A 21,328-nucleotide genomic window follows, 5' to 3' on the forward strand; every position below is an offset into this window, starting at 1 on the left:
TCCTATGCCTGCATAAAATATTGACTTGTCTGTGACTGAAGCTGGTCAGAAAAATATCACAGAATCATAGAATAGCTTGAGATGGAAGGGGGTCACAAGGATCATCAAAGTCCAACTCCTGACCCTGCACAGGACAGCCCTGAAAATCTCATCAAGTGCCTGAGAGCATTGCCCAAATGCTTCTTGAACTCTGTCAGGCTTGATGCTGTGACCACTCTGGACAGAAAAACTTTTTCTAACATCCAACCTAAATCTTCCCTGATTCAGCTTCATACCATTCCCTTGGCACAGCATTTTTTTTTTCAGAAAACTCTTTATTTTCCAAAAGGTAAGCTTTTTCACAGAAATTTCATTTTAAATTCTTGTGGGTTTTGTTTTTGTTTTTGTTTTTTTAAATATGGTTTCTTTAGATGGAGGAGAAAAAGAATCTCAGGGTCTCCAGTTCAACACCAAGATATGATCTGCCTCTCTCCGCAGCTGCACTATCCTTTCACTCTTGCCTCTGCTATGAGAAGTTTCTTGCTTGTTTCATTGGCCTTTTTTCCCAAAATATGTTACATTTTACCACAGGTTGACTAACATTGAAAATACTCACTTGAGAGCACACTTCTAGCTATACATATGACAATGAAGGTTGGACGTACACATTCATCTTGATGTGTATTAATTCTAATTCATTAAATTTCAGTAAAGGGTCAAACGAAAGAACATGACAAGGTACCTAGGGTGCAAGCACTCTTGTTTACTTCTCAAGCTTGCTTTCCTCACTGCCTTACTCAGAGGCTGATTCTCAAATCAGCAATTTATGGCTCTACCTTTCTGTCCTCCAGATGCCTGCTGTGACCTTCAGATCCAGACCTTGGCTGCCCCAGCCTTGCCAAATCCATTTACACACAATAAGGGTGGAACAGAGGATTAAGCTGTTCCACTGAAAATGCCTTCACCCTTAGTGCTGGGCTCCTACCTTTCCTCTCCACTGCTAACCAGGGAAACAGGCTCCCCCAGCTCCTCCCTAAAGGGTCCAGCCTACTGGCCCTTTGTCACCTTTGTCACCAGGTCTATAAAAGTGCATTTGTTCACCCCACTTTCCTTTTTATTTGGGGAGTCCTCTTCTAAGAATTCCCTAGTAAACACTATACTTTGACACATGCAGTAGAGTCCCACTGAGAACTGTGAGGATGCTGGAACATTCCTTCACATTTTTGTGTCGTAACTGCCTTTGTTCTCCTTTCCTACATATCAAATTGTTCAGCAGTAAATGGAAACAGCTGCCCCATTCCCCACAGCTGTCTGTCTGACTTCAGATGACGGGGCAGCTGGGCTCTGGGTTTACTGTTCTTAATAAGAGACTTGGAACAAATCCAAATTAAACTTTCTTTGTATATGGTATTACTGAACAGAGTTTCATGTCACAGGGATTCACATATGACATCTGAAGTTTAACTCTGAGTTAATCCAAACATATCTCAAAGAAAAAGTATCCCTGTGTTTTGTTCTGAATAATGCAGCTTTAATTTAGTCGTCTTCTGATGAAGAAAATGCCTCCCTGAATGACAGGGAAAATAAGAATTCTTAAGAAGTCCTGTCTCAATTTCAATTTCCATGAAATTTGCATTATGTACCTAAAATAGTTCAGTTTTTCAAATGTTTCAAGCAGAAGAATCTTTACACAGAGCTATCCTCTTCAGCTAGAGTTTAGGACATCTCAAGTAATGGGAAAGAAACTTCTACTACATTAGAAACTTCTCCTGTATTACTGATATTTTTAATGCCACTTACTTGCCCTCGGAGCTGTAGCTATTTATGCTGCCATCAGTGGATTCTCGACTTGGCTGTCGAACCATACGACTTCTCATCTCTGCTGCCATTCCTGTTTCTGTGCTTCTCTGTATCGTGCTCTTTAGCTTCTTGCTGCCAGCCTCTGAAAGCAGAGAAAAAGAAGCAACAGTTAGAATGACTTAAAGCAAAGCCTTCCCTTGCAGTTTTTACCCAAGAACAGTGATACGACTTGGTCACAACTAACATAAAAAAGACTATTCTGAAGAATCTTATGAAGATTGAAGAAGCAATCTCTCTTCCTCAGCTGCAAACTGGAAATGACTTTAAATGGCTGCAACCTGAAGATCTTCATTAGGGCAAACTGTTAGGAACTGAATGTCTTGTTAACAGGCTTTACACAGTTGGAATGTAGACAGGTTGTGATACTGTCTACTAGCCACACACTTGGTGATGTGCCTCTAGCCACCTTGATAGGCTGGGTGACTGCAAAAGAAGATACAACTCTCATAGAAAATAAAAAAAGGGAAAAAATCAAATTTTAGCATCAAAAATGTAATAATGTCTTTTGACTTGGCAATATATTACTATTCACCACAAAATGTCTTCAAAGTAAACAAGAACATTTGATCTCAGCAATTCCAAAACAGAAATAACTCTTGGGGAAGTTTTTGGGAAACCACAGAATAGTCAAGCTGGACAGGACCACAGTGGAGTGGTCTGAAGGAGTGTCTGGTCCAACCTCCTCCCTGCTTCCTAGAGCCCATTGCACAGGATTGTGCCTGGACAGTTCTGAATATCTCCAGTGAGGGGACTCCACAACCTCTCTGGGAAGTCAGACTCTAGGCTTGCAACTGTAAGGCTAGAAAGTAATGTAAATGCTTTGAAACTGTTTAAAGACTTCATCCATTTGATAAAGCTTCTATGCCACATCCTTTAAAATGCAATTTGATTTTCACCCTGAAGTTTTCATGTTTCCCTTGAGCAAGAAGACCTTCCAGTCATTCACAGCTTCTCTATACATTATGGCTGATCTAGAGTGAATTCTGCTGTCACAGAGATTATACTTCTAGATGATGATAGTTTTTCGCGATGATCTTTAAATTTCTTCCACCAAAGCCTCCATGTGACGTAACATGTCTCCAAGTTCAGTGTCCTGGTCTTTTTCAGTGAGTTCAAAATAGGTACCCCAAAGTTCAACGGGTAACATAACTTTCTCTCAGAAAGTAATAGATTTGACAAAGTTCCACGGAAGTACATGCTAAAACATTCCTCTGCATTTGCCCCTTCATTTCAGTGCTCTTTTATTCACCTCTGGAAAGTCTGCAAGCATCTTTTTCATGGTCTGCTCAGGGAAAAGAGCTGAACAAGTAAATATTTCTTCCATCCCCACCTGTTGTGGTGACTGAATTGCTCTGAAAAGTTTTTCATCTTCCTGTTTCACAGGCACATTGTTGATGTTTGACACTGACAGATCATGACAGATCTTATTCATCACAATAAAACTTTTGACTTTCGTAGCCCCCACAGAGCCTGCCCATTCTCCAGGGTGTATAAACATGCCGCAGGGATCAGCTGGCCCTTGCTATTTGGATCTGCAGAGCCGGTGGAGGGCAAGGAGAAATCATACCATACAGCTATCACAGTAACCTCTTTGAAGCTCTCTCAGGGAAACAGCAAACATAGCCAAAGTGAAAGAATTAGTATATTTGGCTTAGAGGAGACATGCCCACAGTGAAAGGAGCTGAGGTTTCCCTCTTAAGCTGTTTGGACCAGAGATGTTTATCTGTGGCCACTAAGCAGCACCCAAATGCCTCTGAGTGGAAGAGATCAGCTACTTCCACAGATCCTTTCCACCCTTCTGAGGCAAAGAGCTCTGAGGTTTTCCTGTGGGCCACTACAGCTCATCCACATTGCCAAGTACTTGGTCAGCTGAAAACACATTATCCAGTGCTCTTAAATGTGAGGTGGGGTATAGTAGGCCAGGTACACCAGGCAGACCAAGCTCCACTCTTACACAGTGCAGGTGGCTGTGGAAGAGATTTTCTGGAGCTTCAGTGACTCTGTATGTAGAAACTCAAATGCTACATTTGGTCCTGAAGCTTCTCTTTAAAAACTGAGGGTGTGTTCAGCATATCAAGGCTGATAGGCAGGATGGGCCTCAAAAATAACTCAAAAAGCACCTAGGAAGTATAAGCCTCATACAGAGTTGTACTCTAAAGCAGGATTTTCACATTTTCTGCAGGTATGCATTTTCCACCCATACTGTTTTCTTAATCTTACTCTCTCTTTCCCACTCTCTCTCTCTCACCAGGACATGTCTGAAAGTGTCTCTGTTTCCATCTGCTCCTACAAAGCATGTGAGATTATGTGGTTTACCCCCTGCCTACATTTCCAGAGCCAGCCATATCAGGCAGCATAACCTGGAGGATATAATAGGGTAGAGGTAGAAAGGTGAATATGATTGCTTGTGAGTATTCAGGGCTTAGGAAAAGTAAATGAGGAGACTCTACAGACAGCTACAAGACCACTGTGGTCTTGGCACACATTGGTAAAGGTATGTTGTTCCGGACCACCTGGACAACATGGTGGGTGATGAAATATAGCAATGAGAGCCAAGTTGTTGGGACAGGTAACAAATATAGTCATAGAAATGATTACTGTAAAAAATATCATTGACTAAATTACAAAAATTAATTATTTTAGCTTTGAGCGACCGTAGAGGTGGTAGAGAAAATAGCAGGTGGATTTTTTTTTTAAAGAGCAATGTTACATTGTCATGGATAACATTAGTATTGCTGTTTAAACACATTTCTTTGCTCCACAGATTTGAAAAGCACAGACCACGAAGTAGGAATCCTTGTGCATGGCCACAGGCAAGCCCAAAACCTTGTCTTGCTGAGCTGCAAGTACCAGATTATCTTTTCCCAAGTACTTTTGAAGTCACTGCTTTCTGTCTTACAGTGCCAGATTCTGCTTCCTTCTTTTTTCTCATCAGCATTTTTAGTTTTCATGTTGAAGAATCAAAAGCATCATTTTGCCTCCCCTTTTAACTGCTATTAATATACACAATGCTTCCCAGGAAAACTAGAGTCCTCCAATTTACTTACTTTTATAACCTCAGTCATAATATTCTGAACTACAATCAGAAATATAACAGTAACCCAACAGAATGATGAAACACAAGAGTCTTATGGCATAGAGAAAGTTGCTTTTGCCTATGGATCAGAATCAAAATACTTGTTACACGGGTTTTGGAAGTTTTAACCTTGGTCACATATGCATCTCATATCTTACATGATATAATACATTGTCTTTCCAATTTTAATACAAAAAGTCAAGAGATGATTTATCTTGTTAGTCTGCTCCTGTAAACTTCTCAGCAAAACCTAGTTTTGCTTCCAGTCCTGCCTTGACTGCACAATGAAATAAGGGACCCAAACAACTACCAGTGTCTTCCCCTCTATTGATAATACTTCTCTTAGAAAACTTTCACTTTTGTCTTGTATTACTTTTACTCTAACAGTTCTGCATATATCTTTGGAACGCTGTCTTTACATGAATAATAGAGGTTCATAAAATATTCACGTTCAATATCTATGCTAAGACATACTGAGAGGATTTTCAGCTCTTGTCAGGGTGTCTATGGGAGGGAGAATGCTTGATTTTGTTCCAAATTTTTATTAGTTTGATATGTAAAATTAAACTTTATAATACATTACAGTTATTTGCCTGCACTGTGTAAATTACACTATATTCATTGTGCAGACTGAGGATGTCTCTATACTGAATATCATTTAGTTGTAAAACTTACCCCAAATGGTCTGTGTACTTCTCTGCTGTGTCAATTATATAAGGATTTCTGCATGCAGGAATGCAGACTGATGTGCATAAATTACATGGAAACATCTGGCTTACAGGTACAAACTAGAGAAAAACTACTAAAAAGCAATTGCAATGAACATTTTTGCAGATTTAATAATTGATGCCAAAGCATCATAAAGCAGCCACCTGCAGCTACAAAATATACACAGCTTGTATTTTGTAATTAATCAACAGTCTTGTTGTAGCAGTCCTGCTGTAACACACTGATGGGTGTGTGCAATGTCATATTTCCATCTATTTATTATGTATAGTCCATAATGATTCCTGTTTGGACTGACAAGAAACTGGTCCCTGATTTTGGTTTTTCTAGACAAAAGTAAGTTAACAAAGACCGGGACCTCAGAAGGTCAAAGACCTGTAATCGAGCACAGCAAAAAGCAAGTATGCTCTACCTGATATCTGCACAAAATATCAAACCAATTGATGAGTTCCAAATTTCTGTACTTCCTAAGCACTCTCAAGTCGAGAAGCCAGGAGTCATTGACAACAGAATTATAGTGAGAACGTCAATGATATTATCTAGAGATTTAAGATGGCCTACTACAGATACCTCAAAGCTAGCTTTATATTCTAAAGGCATCCAATTCAGGGAGGACAATGCCAGATATTCCCTCTTCCCAGCATGCCCCCCCCAACACTTAGCAAAGGCATGACTGCACAGGGCATCACATTGGCCTAGCCTTTCCTCTGTGCTGTGTGGTGCCTGGAGGCAGTTACTACATTTTGCACTTTTTTCAGTTCAGGAAGTCTGAAATGACAAGAGGGGCTGCTGGAGCAAAGCTTTCATCCAAGGTGCCAGGGCACATATTGTAATACATGCTGTGTAATACATGCCATGGGTCAAGGCTAGGGGACATACAAGAATGTGCAAGGACATGAACTCAGCAATAGGGCAGTATCAGAGACCTGACATGACCCTCTATGTGCTGCCTATGGGAAGAGGTGCCTTAAGCGAGCATCTAATTGCCCAGAATCATGCCTGAGGGCAATTAGTTGGTTTAGCACCCAAAAAAGAAGAAAATTTACAGATACGCAGCACTCGAGCATGTGAAAATTTATGATTGGTTCAAAAGAATGCACCAGAGGACAAAGCATACACCACTGCTAAACCCACTAATGAAAGGGATCACAAGAAGTGTCATTGCATGGCTCAAGGGCAATTCATTTGCAGTATCAAGTATGCTCTTGCATCCAAAGAAAGCCTAAAAGGACTACAGCTCCAAGCCAGCTCTGACCAAAACCTGGCAGGACTGCGGCCATATGGTTGGTTTGTACACTGACTATGTGAGACACCAATAGTAAGAGTGAACCTCGATTCAAAGATCTATAAAAAGAAAAGCCAAGGGGCACATTTCCTTCTGGTCCTTTCTGATGTGTTAGTGATTTTTACAACTTCAAATTTACCTGCTTGGAGAACTGCTGAGTTACAAGTTCTGCAGCACCCCCTCACTTTGCAGGTAGTGCTTTTAAACAACAACAAAATTTATTTACACATGAATTGACATGAATTTATAGTCCTAAAACAGAGGTAGAAAAAAAAATAAATTCAAAGAGCATTTGTATTTTTTATATGTGTACATCTCTCAGATGAACTCAGCAGCAGTTTGATCACTAAGACTGCAAGTGCATAGTGACTAGGGACAGAATATAAATAGTAAAAAGACTGACATTTAAATACATTTAAATGACATTTAAATACAAATTTTATATCATGCAATATTCCCTGGTATATTATATTCTGTGTATTGTGCAATACTCTCCTGAATATAATGCTCTTTGTAAAAAGACATGAAATATTGCAGCAATTGTCTTTTAAGTGTTTCTTTCAAATATCACACAATATATTCAAAGAAAGGAAAACGCTGATGATATTCTGCAGTGTTAGATCCTGAGGTTTAAAATCATCAGTTAAGTACATGTTAAACTAGCATACTTCTTCCCATTTCTATTTATTAAAACAAATCTACAAACAAAATTTATACTAATATAAATTAAAAAATAACTTCTAGAAAGAATCTTCACCTTTTCAGATGGGGCAATTAGTTGAAAAGAAATTTTATCAGAAGTTTGGAATAAAGTTGTGTATCTCACAACTGTATTTATAAAGTCACAAACTCATGTGTCAAACACCTTTCACTCCCAATAAATACTTTCAGATAATACATAAATGATAATGTAGTTAGTCCCTTAATATACACAATATATTTTTCTGACATATGTAGAGCAAAGGAACAAAAAGCATCAATCCTAACAAAAGATTTCACTGAATGGCTGTCAATGGTTGTATCAATGCTTTGATAGAATTTTAGACAGTATACAGCAGAATCTCGCCTTCTAACTATATTTTTCATTGAAAATCAAGCTTGTAGACTCAGACTCTTCACAGTTTTAAATTTTGAAGTAACTTATCCAACAGCTCCTAGTGACTTGCATGAAACTGAAGTAGTACTTTGAGAGAAAATGACAGGAATAGGTCCATGCTCAAAACAAAAGCAAACAAGAAGTGAAAATTCAGGCCATTGTTTACTACCTGACAGTAGTCTCAAAACCTTAAGCAACTGCTTTTGCAAATTGTATCTTTTAGATGTCTTAGACATATTTGCTGAAAAAAATAAAAAAATAAAAGTAGAAACAAGCATGTGTTTTGTATGTTTATTCGGATATTTATGATTTTTTCATGTCAGGCAAGAAAACCTGTATTTAACCAGGACATATCAGAAAAAGATCAGTTATGGCTTCTGAAATTACTTTATGAAGATTGCTTTTTTCCATATACTTGCAATGAAGAGAAAAGAGCCACTGTCTGTCAGCCAAAATGAGGCAATCAAAGATGATCTATAGCAGTGAGTTTCTACTTCTGGGATTGTGCTAAGCACACTTTATAAACATACAGAAACGTAAGCATCTTAATTATCTTCTTCACACATATGCAAAGGGCTATATAAACCCAGAATATTTCAGTGAAGCTGATAATAGGTACACATGCCATGTTCTTCAACTCCTAAAGCCTATTTCAGTGAAATTCAATTAGTAAAACAACAAAACCATGTTTCCAACAAATTATTTACTATATAAACAGTTTATAAAATATCAAGCACTCACTTTCTCATATACTCTTGGCTCTTTTGTTAGATGAGAGAAGAATGCAAGACAGAGTAAAATAAGAAGCTCAGAAGAGCTGTTAGCCCTTGAACAATAACATTTTTACATTAAAACACAGCCCTATATTACAGCATTATTTATAACCAGCCAAGTCCCCAGAGAACTGACATATTGTATAGAGATAACATTTGTCCAAGGCAAGGGTGCTGGGGCAAAGCTTGCAGTTAATACAGCACAGGAAAATGAAATGCAATGCAGAAAAATAAAGGGGATTTTTCAGACAAACTAAACCAACATTTAATTTCATTAGGAACTTATACATATCTAAGTAGCTTGATGTCTTTTTGTGGTTTTAGGCAGCCATCACAATTTTAGTAAATTTGAGACCTTTTAAGTAAGTCTTCACAATTAAGAACAGTTCAGTATTTATTATTAAAAATATAACATGACAGTATTATTAATAAAAGACAGTATTTTACAAAATTATACCACCAATATGACAATTTATAAGGCACCACTAATAAAGAAAATCACTGTTACTGTGCATCTTCAGAAAGTTTCCTGAGAACTATGTGCTGTACATGATGGCAGCCCGAAGTCTAATTATTTTAATAAAAAACCTGTAAATTGAAACACTGTCAAAACAACTAGTGCTGAAGTATCCTCCAGTAAAAAGATATTACATGTCTTTTTGTACAGCTGAAAAGTTTCTGAATAATACCTCAACCCTAATACCATTTCACAGCATACTAATCAGGAGACATTACAGCTTCAGAAACAGTCTCTTCTTTTTCATCTCAATTACCAACCAGTGAAACAATCTAAAATTGCTTTACCTGTTCAGTAGTTTGATTTGTTCCAACTGCAACTTTAAAGCCCTCTAAGTTTTACTTCACCACTACCAGCAACTCCCAGGTGGATATCACATTTCCCTTTAAAAATGTTAATAACCTGCCTTTAAGAGATCATTTCTAACATATCAGATCAAGGTATTATCACACTGACTCCAGTTTTTCTTTAGTGACTGTAGCATTGCAATGTTGTAACTCCAGACTAACATACCTAAAGCAAGACTCATGAACAGGCTCATCACGGTAAAACACAGAAAATACAAGCTTACCTTTGGTTTAAGCAAAACTAAACATCGGCTATGATATAATCCTTAGCAAGCAGCCAGCACCTAAAGCAGCTTCACCTTTGTTTAAATAACTTGTGTGGTTTCTGGGTAGAATAAATCTTTGGCGTCCTGGCGTTGCCTCTCCCTTGTTATCCTGTAACCACTTGGCACCGCAGCACTGTGAGGAATGATCAAGTTGCTTCACTCACAAGTTCCTTTTACAACTGTGATTACATTACAGGGCCTCACAGTGAAAAAAGTACTGAACTACCAGCCAGCTAGCACTTCATAATATATTGCTGAAAGGTTAAAGAATTCAGTCAGCAGCGCATTTTCCAGTTATGTGCAAGCAGAGAAGAGCACAAAATATTCTTAGCAACCTTGGGCAATGGATTTTTTTTAATGCTGCTGGTCAAAATTTAATGAGAAGTCAGATAAATCCAGAATCACATTTCTCTGTCCTGGTGATTTTGACTCATTTTGCATGAATTGCAATGAAACACTGCAAACCTGAGAAAACATCAAATTACCATTAAATACTAAGTTAGTTATGCAACAGAGAAGTCTAAATGATGTTACTGTCTTAGTGGGACTTGAGCACAGCAGAGTTAAAAAAGTTTTCCTGCCTCTGAAATGCCCATATACATTCTGAGTACAGAACTTCATTTTTTTACTGCTTTCATCTTTAAACTTCCTTTTGAGGAAAGAGACTTTGCAGTATTTGTTTCTATGTCAAATTGTTCCATTTCTCTAATACTCTATTCTGATAATGTATTATACTTTCATTTTGCAATTGGTTAAGAATCAATTAATTTAACACATCTTTATCGACTGGCATTTGAAATTTTAGGGACCAATGTGCCTTCTCAGGGTGAATAGAGACAGAAAAGAGAAAGGAAATCAGCATTTGTCAAGCCAAAAGAAGAGAACTATTTCAAGCAGAATTATAATGAGGAAAAAAAATAAAACGTACACAGAACAGCTCTGTAGATCTTCAAGTTATGGTAAAGATCTGGTTATTTAAAGTATCATAAAATAATTAAGGAGAAAAATGCCACAAATTAAACTGTTCATTTCAACTAATAAACACATAACAGGATTTATGATTGCAAATACTGTAGAGGTGACAAACTCAAAATCCTCCCCAGTAGTGATGCAGTATATCTCATGTCACTCCTATGTAGAAATGTCCAGGTATTTTCATTGCTTAGGCACAGATTTCCTATTTAGTGCAATAGTTGAAGTAATCTTTATCTTCTTGATAATTTTAGAAATGATGCTTAGAAGGTGACATTGCCTTTTTGAAAAATACATAGCTGTATGGTATGTAATTCTCTCATGATCCTTGCTAAATTTAAAAAAACCAAAATATGACTAAATGAAAAGATTTATATCAGTACAGTACTAGGTAGGAATGAAAAGCTGATGTTGGGAGCTGCTAAGGTGTGCATGACAGTCTCCCAAGACCTGTCTTCAGCTTGCACATGGCAAAGGCTCCTGGATGTGCCTGCCACCTTGAGCAGTTTTGCATGAAGCACTGCACTTTGTCAAGTGTACAGAAGTTCCCTCCCACAGAGTTTCTTGCTTAGGGAAACTCAGTAGAGGTTTAAAGTTGAAATAATACACAGAAGGAAAGCTCCATGGATCTACAGCCTCTCAGAAAGCTCCTTGGGTCACAGCCTTTCCTCCTTTATGCTCCTTCTCCTAGTCCCAGGAAAAATCATTCCAAATATTTATTATTTGTAGGGCCAAACCCCCTTTCCAGGATTAAAACTGTTTGACTTACTCTTCTGGATGTGTTACACAAAGGCTGACCAAAAACTTGGCTTGTGCTTCCACCAATGAATCCTGAAATATTAATCTCAAACTCTCTACAAAGCAAATTTTTCTTGGTAGCCTCCAAAGTACCACACCTCAAGCAAACTTTTATTTTAACTTTCTACAAATTTAGACAAAATTTTGCATGTTGTTTTGCAACCTTGTTTGTACTGCTTTCCCTTGTACCACCATCAGTGATCCCACTGAAGTTTCAGCTACAGTAAACTATAACCATGCTCTTTTTCAGCCAAAGTACCTGTGCTAATGTTTACTTTGCTTTGGAATTTATTTTAAAATGTAACTACCCAAAGTTCCAAGCCAGCTAGGTTGTGATGATGTAGACATACCTCTCACCTTTGAGGTCAACCAAGGTAATAACTTCCAGAAAGGAGGCTAAAAACTCAGGAGATGCTCTTTCTTTTGATCAACTAGAGTTCATATCCAGTAAATAGTGGTCCTGGTGCAAAATTTATCTTTTGAAACAGCTTTTTATGCACAACAGTAATTAAGACAGGTAAGTAGTAAGCGAGACAGTCACTTAATGTTTCCGTTTCCAAAGAGCTGTTTGTGGCGCTACGCTCAGACTGGTTTGCATTAGTTACAGCCATCTGTGGGTAAAAACACCTAAGCCTTGGGCAGCGGATCTGTGCTAGATAAACACTGCAGAACTCTAAGACATAATTGTTCCCTTTGTGTTTATATTATTGAAAGTGGACAACTGCACACAAAGACCTGGTTTAGAGACAGATCGTTCAGCCAAACTTCCCAAATGAATGCCTCGGCATAACTCTGCTATGAAATCCTAAGGTTTACATCCAATATTGCTGGTTTATGTTCAGTATCAAATAGTCTCTGAGGAAAACACTACCGACAAGATGTGAAAGTTCAGCTGTGCCACAGACAGACCAGCACAAAAAACCTGTCACAGCATCAGTATTACTTTGATATCTGGGCAAGGCAGTGTGCGACAGTGGGAGACAGAAGGATTTTCTGTAACACTTTGCATTTTGCCATCAAAGACAATTACAGGTTATTTTTGCAGGTCCCTAATGCTGCTCATTTCTCATTCTCCCCAGCTCTCTTCTCGGTTACAAACCTTGCTTAGCAAGGAAGCACTTGCCTTTCTCAAAGGTGAAGCAGATGAGACAACAGTTAGCAGACACGAGGCAAAAAGCACACCAATAAAGGAAGAGTTGTTCTGTGATTTTCCTGGTAAATTACACTAAATTTTTACTACAAAGCAAGATTTTTTTTATTTTGACTGTTGACTTGTTTTATAACAGAGTTATCATATAAATAATCTGTCACAAACATGATAGAAAGCTAAGAGAAATATAAGCACATGGGAAAATTAGCCGTATGTATTATCAAATAATATTTGAGAGCATCTGAATTACAGCCAATAAATATAAGCAGACAGTGAGCATTTACAAATTTTAAAGCCCTTTCAAACACAAGGCAGAATGAGATGGGGGAAAAAAAAGAAGTGGTGCTAACACACCCTATTTCTACAGAAAAAACTGATTCCCTCCCAAACTCCTACTTATTTCTGAAATGAAAACACTTCCAAACTGCTGTGCCAACTAAAACAGAACGTTATATGAAATACGTATTTTAATACAACTGTGCATGAATAGTAGTTAGTTTAAGGATCAAAGGCACTTGTCTTGAACTAATACAATATCCAGAAATGTTGTTCCACATACGCTAATAACAAAAAATACAATACAAATCTAGTTTCTCTACTTCTGAACTATTTAACAGGCCATTTTCCTCCCTGTGTATTATTCAAAAGCCAAGACTGAGCATTAAATTTTCCTTCTGTATTGATATAGAGCACAATAACAAGCCTATCACAGATGAAGAAATAACCATTTAATGAAAACTGGAAAATAAAACTTGGACATCAGCATCAGCACCAAAGAAAATGAGAAAGGATGGTAGAAAATTGCACAGTTCTGTACAAAGGGAAATTTTCAAATACACATCATAGTATCAAACATGAAAATCTGAAATAATTAATCAGCCAGTCTGAACCACAGATTTCAAATTCTGAATTTACTTGTGGATAAGGTAGAAAAAGATGGCCCCCCAGAGTACACAGCACAAAATTAAAATATCATAAACAAACCTTATTTTCATGGTCCCAGGCTTACTACTGGTTAAACAGAAACATGCCTTTTACAGTAACGTTAGACTCTATTACTCAAGCCAATCACTTACTACATCTTTCCAGGGATTTTAATATATATTAGCTCATGGATGAAGATCATAAAACACAAAAGTAAAACAAACTTGCCTTTCATAGCAGGATTATACCATGGTGTTTGAATCTTGCAGAACTAATGGTTTGAAGGTCAGGCTCTTTGGAACAGATGCACTAATCTCTTATTATCTCTATATTACACAAATTATTTCAGATAGCACTTTTTCTTGGAACCAACAGATAAACCTCTATTTGCTGCCTAGGATTATTGTGATCATTAATGAGAGTGGTTCTTTTTGGGTGTGTTTGAAGTGTGAGAGTGTAGCTGCTATTGAGTACAGGTTAGTACAAAAATAGCAATGGCCAATTAGATAGCAGAAAAAAAAGTAAGACACACAAATTACATGCAGGTAAGATGCTGTCAAAGTAAGGATTAAACATAATAGATGCTCAGAAAGAAAAAGATTCCTATGTACACAATAAATCAAAATCATATAAGGTAAAATCTAAGATGAGAGCACAGTCTTGTTTTATTATTAGGAAATACTGTTAAAGGAAACATGCAGTTTTGTTATTATAACCTCTATAATAGGTAGGACTTTAAAACTCCATGGGTACAACAGAATCTAATATGACAGAAGATTTGAGAAAAAACAACAAATAACAAAAAGTGCATAAACCCTGGCTCGTTTATATAAAGTATTAGGTCTGATAGGACATAATACAATTATCTAATTGGTAGCCAACTTCTAATAAAATCACAATGAAAGGTGACATCAAGAGCATGCAAATATCATAAAACAGGAATTGTGTGAAGCTCCTTGATAAATTACAAGAAATTGCTACTGCCAGAATAAAAACAATAGAATAGAAGGGACAATAAAATAGAAGGGACTTTGAATAAACTTAAGTATCATACATAGATATTTTGATAACTATTTCACAGCCTTTCAATCACCATAATTATATGTTATTAAAAACACGATGGTGTTGATGGTTTAGGCTATGAAAAATATCAAAACTAATATGTCAGGTATTAGAAGAAGAATATTTTTGGAAATGAGTCTGCAATCACAAGATTTACTCTCTTACTGACACAGCACTGAAGATAGGTAATGAAGACAATCTCCACTTTCTTCTGAAGTGTGTTTTAATCTGCATTTCAATGGTAATAGGAACCAATGTCACTGAAAAATTACTCAAATCTAAAAATTATTTTACTTAATAATCCTTTCATACAATGTGCCTGATTGCATACTGTTTTCAAAAGAATATTTTTATTCACAATATCTCCTATTTTCCTCAGCTTCTAATATATGCATTTAATTTTTAACAAGAACATATTCTAGAGGAAAATTGAAAGCATTTCTCTCAAGTCAAAATCTTCCAATATATAGTTAGTCATAAAAATTACTAGAATAATTTATGGTTTTGTTTAAGTAAAATCAATTTTTCTAACCCTTTCCCAGTGGTGGTCTTTCTCTGAAGACTGCATTATGTGTAATGCCACGTTGGGAAAGAGGAAGATGCCCAATGAAGACCAAAACTTTTTTAAAGGCCTTAGTTTTTCTATATATTTTTTTGTCATCCTCACAGGAACTTTGGGCTACACAGAGTCATTGACTATATCAAATGAAATATAAAAGCATGGGTTATTTAAGAAGTACATTGTGTTGTTAAATATCTTTTCCCATACATACAGAAGAAGTGGGATATTTTTTTGTCTTGTATATTCACAAAAACATGCAGAATTTTCACCAAGTCCAAGTTCATCTCGCATAGATCTCCATGAGGCTTACATTAAAGACAACTGATTCTCATAGGACTGGACCTCACCATCATGAGGATACTTAACACATCCAGTATTTTTGTAATGTGGCATTATTTGTTTCAACAGTGAGGAAAATAGAACACTTTAAAAACCAAAGTTAACTTACCTAAAAACTCTTGCTCCAGCAGAATGGTGCCTGAAAATTTGAAATATTTCCTACTAGGATATGATTTATATAAAAAAGTCTTATGTTTTTAATATAACTCTCAATCTGTGAGTTTATATTATATTCTGTTCTATTCATCCAAACAACTCAATGATAAATAAAGCACCAACCCAGAATCATGGTGAAATTCTGGTCTGCTTTTCTGCAGAATTACAAAGGGAAAGAAGAACATCTTGTGTACACTTAAGTGATCTCTTATAATACCCCCTTCCTATTCAGCAAGGCAGGTAACCACAGTATAAGGATAAATTTGACAGTGATAATTATTATTTTGGTAAAAAACCAGCAATTGTAATGGAAGCATTTTGTTACAAGGAGTTCAGCACTGTGCCGTCAAGTAGGATAACAAATGTCACCATGCTATGCTCTGAAGTACAAAACATGAGCTAAAAGAACAGTCAAAGGGATGTGAGTATAAACACACATATTTGCAAGGCAACCCAGAGATTGATGAATCTATTTTAATTTAATTAATGAGCTGTTCACATATCCTTTGTATCTCTTCATAGTTCAGCTGAGTTCCCAGCTTAAAAGACTTTTGGGATTTTCTTACAGTCAGGTCCTGACTCAGCTTGTGGCCGACATACCTTTTATAATATCACTAAAATACATCAACTAATCGGGTACTGCTCATTTAACTAACTTTTCAGTGCAAGTAGTGATCCATGGTATTTACCCTAAAAGCAAGTAACCTCTAAAGGGTAATTAATAAAATCCCCCAAATAGAAATATTCTTACTGGGAGGACACAAGAAATGAAGACAATAAATGAAGCTGAGATTAAATGTACGCACAGCCTGCAGTATACCCAAGCAGCACAGAGCTGAGTCCTCCTTTAAGATGTCTGGCCATCAAACATTACATTGCTTTCAGCCACAGATTCCAATTTCAAGAAAGCTAACGCTGTTCTGGTTTATACTGTAAACATTATTAAACATGTTTAATATGTGACATATAGACATGCTTTTAAAGTATGGAAATTTAATGTCCCACAGAGTCTTTCCTTAAAACAATATCCCTATCTAAAGGTTGCACACAAGTGGATACACACATACATACATGCACACTATATTACTGCTTCTTTTATCATATGCTCCTAGGTTAACAAAGAGTTATAATATATTTTAATGTCACAGTTACAGTTGTAAGCTTTTTAGGAAGTCTTGGCTCTTCTGCAGACTGTGGGATTTTCAGTGAGTCACTTGTAGTCCTGGAATTTGATCCTCAATAAAATGGGCCAATGGCACTTGCCCTTCCTTTGTAAAATTCTTTAAGGTCTATGGCTGCCAACCATGCAAAGAACAAAGAACCATCACTGCTATTGAAGAGGTATGACATGAACTATAAAAGTCAGAACCTAAATTAAGAGCACATAAATTGCATTACAAAGTTCAACAGTACATATTTACATAGCAGACACAGAAGTTCTTGCTCCAGTTGGAATTGCAAAATGACTGCTATACTGATACTATAAGAGAATAGAAAACTTTGAACAACAGAAAAAAAAATCTACAACAGGCCATCCATTTATTCTACAGAACAGTCTTATTGGGCTGCTAAATTCTTAAGCCTTGAAATCAATGGGATTTTTAAGCATCAAACTCTCAAGAGTCTTATTTCTTAAAAATAAGCACATCCTTCCAACAAAGAGACCATTTTTATGAATAAAATACATATTCTTTTCATACATAGTTCTTTTAAAAAAACTGATGATCCTACTTCTCTATGGCATGTGGCTTTTGTCGTAAGTATTGTCAGTATTGTGGTCATGGGCACCACATGAACACAGATAAAAACATGAGAAGAAAGTCAGGAGATGTCACATCTGTCATCCTAAATTGACATCACAGAGTCACAGAATGGTTGGAGTTGGAAGGTACCTCTGGAGACCATCCTGCTAAGGAGGGTCACCTAAAGCAGGTTACACAGATACACCTCCAGGTGGGCCTTGAATGTCTCCAGAGAGGGAGACTCCATGGCGTCCCTGGGCAGCCTGTTCAGTGCTCTGCCACCTTCAATGTAAACAAGTTCTTCTTCATGTTGAGGTGAACCTCCTTATGTTTTAGTTTATGGCCATTACTCCTTGCTTGACACCCATTTTTGAGATACTCATATGCATTGATGAGATTCCCTCTCAGTCTCCTCTATCATCATTCAGCCTCCCATATAGGATCAACCACTGATCCAGCTGGACATTTGATTTGCCTTCCTGTTTCTCCTCCTCACTTTTAACTCTACTAAACATCATGCTGTCCAAATATTTTTTGCTCTTTTAGCAACCAATTATTCGCAACTATAAGCAAAAAGTAGTATTTAAACAATCCTAAGAAAGGGTAGTATTGACAAAAGCATTGGCACACAACCCCCAGGTAAGACTAAGATAACAAATTTACTGCTCAGTGTACCAGCACTAGGCACAGGGCAGCACTGGGTGACAGCACACTGCAGCTTGCTGTGCTCCCCAATTGCCCTTTGAAGACTAAGAGCATTATTCTATTCCCAGCATGCAAAAACTAGCAGGAACATATCCTAGAAAAAAGTAGTATTTTTATTAACGGTACACACACAAAAAAAAAGAGAATATTATTAAAGTACTTACATTTTCATCATAAACATTGTATCACAGGTGCTATTATTACATAATCTGCTTGATCAATGATGATGTATGAAATGCTTGGATTGTGACAGTTATGCTGAGAGCACAACTAATTCAAATTACAATAAATTTACAATTCACTGTGTCATTTCAATCTACACCATTATTCAGTTTTTGTTTTGACTGGAAAGATTCATTAGCAATTACATAGTATTAGTTTTAATGATGACATTTGCTCATCAGAAAAGTAGGGTATTTAAGGAGACCACCAGACATTTGACCCCATTTAAAATAACCATTTAAATGGACTTGTTAAAGATTTTTCATGGCACTATTTCTGAGGCTGACAACCTCACTTTCTTTAACATAAATGTATACATGGTTAGTTTCATGGAAACAACTTATACAAAAATATGAAACAGACACACACATAACTGTGCCTCTTGATTAGCATTCACACAGTCTTAGAAAACTGACTTTGCGTCTTATGGATGCTGAGCAATCAGCTGAGAAAATGAGAGAAACCACTTATGAGGTAGAGAGTTACAGCATCTCAGCAAGACTTACAAAAATAGAGTAAGAAATCTCAAGACAGTTGTACCTATGGAAAATGCCAAAGGCACTCTTGCATTTGTAATTCAAACTTAGCTATCACCCAGAAATATCAGGTTCAAGCCTACTGCTCTGACACAGTTTTCTCACTGTGTGTAGAGCTGCAAGAACAACGAAGTGGCGACTTTGTGTAGCCCAGAGGTGGTTATTTTTTAAGTAAGACCTGCTCTATCCAGGCTCTATCTGCCCTGTGCCTCTCCTCCATGTAAGACAGGCAACAGAAAACCTTGCAGGATTCATCTACAGGGTATGAAGGATTGGGGCAGCTGAAAGCCCTTGTTTCTGAGGGGGACCAAGGAAAGGGCTGGGAGCAGAAATAAAGGGGGCTGGGCACAGGCCAAGTAGGACCCAGCTCACTATAGTTCAAGTGTCTGTAGATGTTGCACTGGAGTTAGTCATGCCAGACTCCTTTTAGAACATATACAGAAAACCAGACATTTTAAGGGCCACTTAGCTTTCACTGTTTCAGACATTTACTTGACGATGGTTAAGCCATGGAGAGAAGTGAACATTTCTCTCTGCTGGCTAGAAAGAAAGCCTGAAGTGATGAACTGACAGCTATGTTGTGGATACCTCCTGGTGCACTTCTTTGAAAAATGGTGCCTTTCTAGTTGTCAAGGACAGGGTTCATGTTCTATATCCCACAATCCCTCTCCAGCTCCTGAAATACAGCTGTACCATGTAGGTCCATCAAGAAAAATACAGTCTGAGAGAGATGGACTGGTGGGATTCCTTGAAGAGGTAAGCAGTGCGAATTACTGGCTGGACAATTTGTGCTCAAGTCTTTCTAGATGTAACCTTGGGGTTTTTATTTTTTAAATTAAAAATGGAACAATCCATGATGTTAAATATTCTGTCACCGGCATTTGCACAGAAAGATTTGTCTCTTGTGGACCACAAAGACTAGGACTGGAGAGGGGCTTTTTGCCCTTTACAGTGTCCCCTGGCCCAAATCAGTAAATTTTAATTGGCATTGTGGTAGTCTGCTACAATCTAAAGGTGATTACTGGGAAAAGTCACTCTCCTGGGATTTTAGTCATGGGCAAACTTTGGACCAGAAATTATTGTGAGGCAGACTGGGAGGGCATGAACCTTGGCTAAAAGGGGATCCAATGAAATTTCTTGACATTGTTCCCAAGTTGGCTACAAACATAGCTATTTCCATGAAGCAGAGCATAGGGTAAAGGCCTATATGCAGGTATGTAGCATAAAAATACTTCTTGTGCAAGAATAAATAAAACTATATTTGCAACTATGTAAATGCTGTTAAAGAAAACTGTAAACTGCTACTCAAACTCATCACCCTTCCTATGCCACTTTCTCAGTCACTTTTTCTCCTGGATTCCCCAGTCAATGACAAAGGTTCAACTCTTAAGAGCCAAGTCCTGACCGGTGCCTATAATCCTTGCATAAATATATTAAAGTTGCCTATTCCAACAAATTCTAGAGATGATAGTTCTCTTGCTGTGATATGTGGCCAGAGCTGTGAATTTTTCAACATCTGAGGAAAAGTACGCACAATATAAATGCAACTCAGTTCGTTCAAACCCAGCTCTTGGGGTGGTTGTGCCTCACCAGGACTATTACTGAGACTCCAGAGACAGGGTTTACTAGATTGGATTCTGAGTGTGACCTTTCTGAAGTGACCCCTTCACAATGCAGTGGAGTATCTCTGGCTAGGCAGAAGAACCTGGTCCCTAACATGGTATGCCTCCAAGTTAAAGACAACTGATTCCCTCAAAATGTTTTCCTGGTAAATTATTCCTTTCCCAGCAATAAATACTACTTCAATGGAGAACTTTCATTATGCAAAAGCAAACCAATCCTATCATGTATAAAACTTTGAGGTTTTTTTCTATGCCCCTTGTACATCTTTCCCAGTTAATGTTTGAAGTCCAGACTGAAGAAAGCAGATGAGCCTTGTCAAAGAAATCCCCTCACCCTGCCCTGACCATGGATTCTAGAAAAGAGCTGTGCAGACAGATCATTAGTAGAATAACTTTTAAGAACAGAGTAATGGGTTAAACTTATCTACTTCAATACATAAATCCTAGGTCATCACTAATTAATTCAGCGTTTAAGTCTGGCCATGCTCTGAGAGAGAACATTTCACACCATCAAATCTAATCAAATGGTAGAACCATAAATAAAGCCACCAAGAGCCATGTGAAAGGAAAAGTAATCAAAACAGCAACACTGATATTCCTGCCTGGAAGAGCA

General features: G+C 37.4%; 1 protein-coding gene across 29 annotated transcripts in view; it reads right to left on the bottom strand.

The window, feature by feature from the left end:
- Nucleotides 1–21,328, bottom strand: part of RIMS1 (regulating synaptic membrane exocytosis 1) — a 299,841-nt gene that overhangs the window by 7,915 nt on the left and 270,598 nt on the right. For 28 of the 29 annotated variants that reach the window (XM_088053101.1, XM_088053091.1, XM_088053111.1 and 25 more), the window contains one exon: nt 1,780–1,921. In XM_088053101.1, the coding sequence (XP_087909227.1) occupies nt 1,780–1,921 (142 nt within the window). Of the gene's footprint in view, nt 1–1,779; nt 1,922–9,883; nt 10,036–21,328 lie in introns of those variants that run through there. The other variant, XM_088053118.1, reaches the window with a different exon arrangement.

This window comes from Pseudopodoces humilis, chromosome 3 (assembly GCF_049639895.1).
Source record: "Pseudopodoces humilis isolate 2021_Gansu_Grassland_sample_001 chromosome 3, ASM4963989v1, whole genome shotgun sequence".
NCBI classification, from domain to species: domain Eukaryota; kingdom Metazoa; phylum Chordata; class Aves; order Passeriformes; family Paridae; genus Pseudopodoces; species Pseudopodoces humilis.